Source organism: Micropterus dolomieu, linkage group LG02, assembly GCF_021292245.1.
Source record: "Micropterus dolomieu isolate WLL.071019.BEF.003 ecotype Adirondacks linkage group LG02, ASM2129224v1, whole genome shotgun sequence".
NCBI lineage: Eukaryota > Metazoa > Chordata > Actinopteri > Centrarchiformes > Centrarchidae > Micropterus > Micropterus dolomieu.
This window is the reverse complement of record NC_060151.1, coordinates 5,296,573-5,302,842: the sequence shown is the minus strand read 5'-3', so window position 1 is coordinate 5,302,842 and position 6,270 is coordinate 5,296,573. Positions and strand designations below refer to the sequence as shown.

Genomic DNA, 6,270 nt, shown 5'->3' with positions numbered 1-6,270 from the left:
CAGATCTCTGGTCTCGCCGGTATTATATACCTAAATTGCGGACCTGAGAGAGGCCCGTGCACGGCACATGGGCGCGAAAGAAATCTTCAGGACTGCGCATGCGCGCGGGGATGAACCCAATAGCGACAGCTCTTAGAGGGCGAAGCCTATACTCATAGAATCTGGGGTTACAATACGTAACCAACGTTATCAAGTTTGTGGAGAAGTGAAAGACAGCACAGCGTCTAACATACACCTGTACATTTTAAATTCATGGTTTGTTGTGCTCTTTCTCAGGAGTAGGTGTTATGACAATTCATCATGTTTGGGTCCAGGACAAAAGGTTTGTGAACCCCTGCTCTTCATGTACTTTGCCGGTATCGTGGTGCTATCACACCAGTGTGTACTCAGAATCAGAAAGAGCTTTACTGCCGAACATAATGTTTTACAACGATAAAGGAATTTGCTTTAACCTCATTAAAACCTCATATGAGACAATCTATTAAAGTAACCCTGGACCTGGGTACTTTACTTATGATGCTCATCTTGTGATTGTAAAGTTTCTATTTTTAATTTCTATAATTATTTTGTTTTAGATACTTCGGACCAATTCGGACCGAAAAACTTCAGGATGTAACTTCAGTCGCCAAAAGCTTTGAAGATGTAATATTTATGACATGTTATTTCAATCTAAAATAATTTCTTTCAGAGACCGTTAGCCAGCTGCTGTGGATGATTGGTCAGTTTGAATTTTTCTTTTGTCCAATAGCAGCTCCTTTCGGCCTGGACCAATCAGCGCCGACGACGCTCCGGCAGTTCCTTTATAAAGCTGCTGTTCGCAGTCAGGCATTATTCGTCTTTATCTGTGAATACAAAGAGATCAGAGAAGCTCCAATGGCAAGAACCAAGCAGACCGCCCGTAAATCCACCGGAGGGAAAGCTCCCAGAAAGCAGCTGGCCACCAAGGCTGCCCGCAAGAGCGCCCCGGCCACCGGCGGAGTGAAGAAGCCTCACCGTTACAGGCCCGGTACCGTGGCTCTGAGAGAGATCCGCCGCTACCAGAAGTCCACCGAGCTGCTGATCCGCAAGCTGCCCTTCCAGCGCCTGGTGAGGGAGATCGCTCAGGACTTCAAGACCGACCTGCGCTTCCAGAGCTCCGCCGTCATGGCTCTGCAGGAGGCCAGCGAGGCTTACCTGGTCGGCCTGTTCGAGGACACCAACCTGTGCGCCATCCACGCCAAGAGGGTCACCATCATGCCCAAAGACATCCAGCTGGCCCGACGCATCCGCGGAGAGAGGGCTTAAACTCTCAAACCACCTTTACAACAACACAACGGCTCTTTTAAGAGCCACCTCACTTTCCACTACTGAGCTCCTGCTGCTGCTATTGTCAAACAGTTCCAAATAATAGCTACAAACCGTCACATTCTTTAACTACAATGACTATCCTGCTCAGAACTGCCACTTGTTAGCAGCATTGGGTTATTTAATCTTAGATGTTTAGTGAAGTTTCTGGTGTTGCTAAATTATTTCACTGTCTGTGCACACACATTGTCCTTATTACTTTCACAGCAAAGATACAGCCGGATGTGGCTGTTTTTCTGTCAACTAGTGCAGTGGTTCTTAACCACCCCATGTCAATTATCCATGTCTTCATGACTGCTGCCCCTCCCCCTTGCAGTTTTTGTCATTAATTATTCAATACACAATTGAATAACAATTACTTTCCCAGGTAGTCAGCCAAGTGAAAAGTAATTCTATTCTAATTAATAAGTGAATGTTCTTCCCAGAGACTGTTTTCTTGTATGGGGCACTTAATAAGTAGGGGGGGTCTGGGGTTCATCCCCCAGAAGATTTTGAGCATTAAAAGCATAATTTCCTGCATTCTGGTGAACATTTCTGCTCCAATTTCTGCCCCTAGTTATGGTGGAAATGTCTTATTACATATAGGGAAACACAAAATTGAGGTGGCAGGTAATTCAAAATATGTAATTATAATAGAATATGATGTAATGAGGCTCTCAGGCATTCTTTGTTTTTAAATATTTTTCTCCTGTAGATCAACATATTCAGTATCATCCCTGCTGAGTCAACACGTGAATTAGTTTTACCTCCTCATTTGTCTTTTGTGGGGAAGTAACCTATTATGTGTTTGTTTACCTGTTTCATCTCAGTGATAGATAAATCTGTTTAAATTCAATTATTGACTGGACTTTGTTAGCTCATCTGGTAATGACTGTGCATGCAGTTGATATTGACTACCAGCTATATACTTGACAGACAGTTTTTAACGTTACATTTTTATAGCCGACTGAAACTACAGTATATGCCTGCTTTGTCCAGTTTAGCATCTGTATTTTTCAATTTGTTTTACTGAGATATTTATTATAATTAAAGAATATGATGCTGATACATGGAATCTGCTTCAGTGTTTTACATTAAGTGGAGCCAGGAGAAAAGTTTAAGTAATGCAGTAGAGAATCACTCCAGGTATTTTCAGGTCACCCGGACAGAAGAGAAACACTGTTAAACATATACTTTGTATTCATCTAGGCAATGCAAGGACAGGATAGACTCTTTAGATGAAGTGTGTGGCCCTTAAAAGGACCTTTGTGTTTGAGGATCAGCGGGTCAGGATCAGGTTTAGCCTCCGAAGCCGTACAGGGTGCGGCCCTGCCTCTTCAGAGCGTACACCACGTCCATGGCGGTGACGGTCTTCCTCTTGGCGTGCTCGGTGTAGGTGACGGCATCGCGGATCACGTTCTCCAGGAAGACCTTGAGCACCCCGCGGGTCTCCTCGTAGATCAGACCGGAGATCCGCTTGACTCCGCCGCGGCGGGCCAGACGACGGATGGCGGGTTTGGTGATGCCCTGGATGTTATCACGGAGCACTTTGCGGTGACGCTTAGCGCCTCCTTTCCCCAGTCCTTTTCCTCCCTTGCCTCTTCCACTCATTATGCGGGTTTTCTTCTTCAGATGACTGCGCCGAGTCTGCTGTCTGAACGCTGCGTTTGGTATTTACATCTTATCTGCGGACGTAACAGAGATACTTAGTTTCACTGGGCGGTGCCAAACTTTCTGCAGGCAGACCTTTGACTCCGCCCACACAGAGCCGCTTTCCTTCTTCTTCTTCTTCTTCTTCTTCTTTAGGGTTTAATGGCGGTTGGCAAACCAGTTTAACGGTGCATTACCGCCACAAGCTGGACTGGAGTGTGGAACGAGAGATTAAGCGGGAAATAAATGAAATAAACAAATAAAAAAACAAACACAAACAAACAATAACAAAAACATAAATTAAATTATTTTTTCTAACTCAGTTTCTTTAAGAAACTTAATTATATGACAATATATCTGGCCTGCTGTTTTCCCCAAGAGACCTGTCAATGAGATCTCATGATGTTTTGCCTTCCGTAATGACTGAAAGAGGCGTTCCCTATTGATAGTGTATCTCCTACACTGAAGGACAACATGTTCAACCGTTTCTAGTTGGTTACAATATATATATTTCCCAGTTGGGTGCTTACCTATTTCATATAATGAAAGGTTGAGACCTGTATGTCCTATTCTCAGACGAGTGATTATATTTTCTTCCCTACGTTTCCAGCCCACCATCCTTCCTTATATAGGTGCCTTCCAGTTTCACTATTGTCCCAATGCTCCTGCCAAACTGACTGTGCATAGGTCCTGATAAATGTCTTAGCTTCATCTTTAGTTAATGGGGTTTTTAGGTCTACATGTTTGATGCAGCTTTCCTTCTGAGTTTGATTTTGTTTTTGAAAAAGAGAGACAGACATTTGTAACATAACAGCTCAGAACAAGGACAAGCGGAACAAACAACAGAGTCTGGTCTACCAAGTCTTTCACTCTGTTGTTACTTCTAGCTGCAGCAGGGATGGGTATATCTAATGTAGACCTACTCTTAATTTCGCTACATTTTCCATTCATAGCCTAGCTTTTATAACTTAACCAATTTGTAATCTGTATTACTTCATTAACCGAAATGAGCTGTGATCCGTGTGCGCGCAGTTACGCAGTAAAGTGGTCGGGCGCTCGTCACAGTCACAGAGCTGGGCGGATGCAAACATTTAGAAAATCAGGCAAATACCTTTTCAGTTTAAGGCTTTATTGTTCTACTAATACAACTGAAATCTAGTGAGCGCTCACAATGGCACTGGTGACCGTGTTGGAAAGCAGCCTGCGTCACTCTTTAACAAGCCGGCAAATAAATACTTTCACTTTCCATTAACGGCGCATTAAAAGCGCCTTTAGTCTCTGCAGAGCAAATGAAGACTACACACTGTAAGATCTATGTCAGACGATCACTGCATTGATTGAGATATATTAAAAGTGTCCTGTCCTGCTTTGGACATAAGCCTGTTTCTTTTCTTTAAAACACATCGGTTACTGTTTGTTTTATAGCGACGGTGAGTCCATAAACAGAATGTCGCAGGTGAAACAAATCTTTCACTCAGCAGCTACCAGCTCTTATTTATTTTTGAGATGCACAGAGGGAGAGAGAGAGAATCTGGTGATAAAATAGTCCTGTTGGGTTTTACCATGACTCACAGCTTCCTCTGTATGTAGGTTTTCCCTGCCTCAACAAGGAGCTGCTCCGTGTTACTGCCACAATAATTCTTTGTGTTGTGAAGATTATTTAGATGCTTCAGGAATAATCAGATATTGGCAGCCTGTGCTGCTGCAAAGCAAGGGTTTGGTTGGCTGCATCTCCATAATAAAAGGCACAGGCAACAAAAGTGATACTTTAAAGTGATCTTATCAACACCTTCATGGAGATTTAAAAAGGAAAATTCGTGGTACGGATCCCGTCCACACCTTTGACGTAAAAAGGTGCCACATGCACATTTATTTCTAGTGGATTGCTCAGTAAAAGTGCAAAGAAATAGCCCCTCAAAAATAGGAAAGATAGAGTAAAGTATTACGTCACTGCTGCAAACTCTTATTTGCCCCACGATTCTTGTCCTGTGTTTAAGAGTACAACAGGAGTACAAGTACTCTGTTAAATGCTTTGGATCGCCCTCCGGATTAACAAGACAAAAGCTTGGTTTCAGTGGGTGGGACACACACCCAGTTGTTTGATCTCGCTCAGCCGGCCTTCAGATTCTAGTGGATTGCTCAGTAAAAGTGCAAAGAAATAGCACCTCAAGAGTAGGAAAGATAGAGTAAAGTATTACCTCACTGCTGCAAACTCTTAGTTGCCTCACGATTCTTGTCCTCACTGCTGCAAATTGTTTGATTATATATTTATTAAGCCAGAAAAATTATTTTTCCAATTGTGTCCTGGCCAAGGCAGGCAGTAATACAATTGCACATTTAAGATGGGAATAGATAATCAGTTACAAGGTCATAAAATATCAAAATGTTCTTAAAGATGAAGATATGAAGTTTTATGGGCTGGACTAAGCCCCCAATGTTTCAAGATCCTAAAAACACCCCTGCTAGACACTATGAGAATAAAGAAAGGGATTGCTCTCTCTCTCACACAGACCCATGTCATTCAGGCGGTCCCCAATAGTGGCAATAATGAGTAGCCTACAGACAGTGTTGAATGGCTCAAACTGTTCACAACCCTTAACTTTGTCTTCTATCAGCATTAAACACTTTATAAATATCTCCATCTCTCTATAAATATTTAGGCTGGAGAACCTTCTTATTAATAGTCTAGTTCAACTATATTTTTGTCTTCATGTAGTTTCATGTTTTAGTAGAGTTAGTTTCAGTTTACTTTTTAAATATAATTGTCAGAAATGGGGGAACAGTGCTCTTATCAGAAGTGTGTGGCTCTTAAAAGAGCCTTTTTGGGGCTGTGGGTCAGCAGTTAGTCTCCAGACTTACTTCTTGGCGGGCTTCTCGGTCTTCTTGGGCAGCAGGACCGCCTGGATGTTGGGCAGCACGCCGCCCTGAGCGATGGTCACTCCGCCCAGCAGCTTGTTGAGCTCCTCGTCGTTGCGGACTGCCAGCTGCAGGTGACGGGGGATGATCCTGGTCTTCTTGTTGTCGCGGGCAGCGTTGCCGGCCAGCTCCAGGATCTCAGCGGTCAGGTACTCCAGCACCGCCGCCAGGTAGACGGGGGCTCCGGCGCCGACACGCTGAGCATAGTTCCCTTTACGAAGGAGCCTGTGGACACGGCCGACGGGGAACTGGAGCCCGGCACGGGAGGAGCGGGTCTTTGCCTTTGCTCTGGCTTTTCCGCCGGTTTTACCTCTTCCGCTCATGGTTAGATCTGTTTTCTAAAGTCGAGACTCAGAGAAATTGTGGCCCCGACTGGCAAAG

At 44.0% G+C, this 6,270-nt stretch overlaps 2 protein-coding genes across 2 annotated transcripts; both read right to left on the bottom strand.

The window, feature by feature from the left end:
• Nucleotides 1–2,505: 2,505 nt before the first annotated feature.
• Nucleotides 2,506–2,964, bottom strand: LOC123984332 (histone H4). Its single transcript, XM_046071163.1, has one exon. The coding sequence runs from the start codon at nt 2,932–2,934 to the stop codon at nt 2,623–2,625; it is 312 nt and encodes a 103-aa protein (XP_045927119.1). The 5' UTR covers nt 2,935–2,964; the 3' UTR covers nt 2,506–2,622.
• Nucleotides 2,965–5,711: 2,747 nt separating this feature from the next.
• LOC123984227 (histone H2A-like) lies at nt 5,712–6,270 on the bottom strand. The gene has a single exon (XM_046071005.1). It carries the CDS (start codon nt 6,210–6,212, stop codon nt 5,829–5,831), a length of 384 nt encoding a protein of 127 aa, XP_045926961.1. The 5' UTR covers nt 6,213–6,270; the 3' UTR covers nt 5,712–5,828.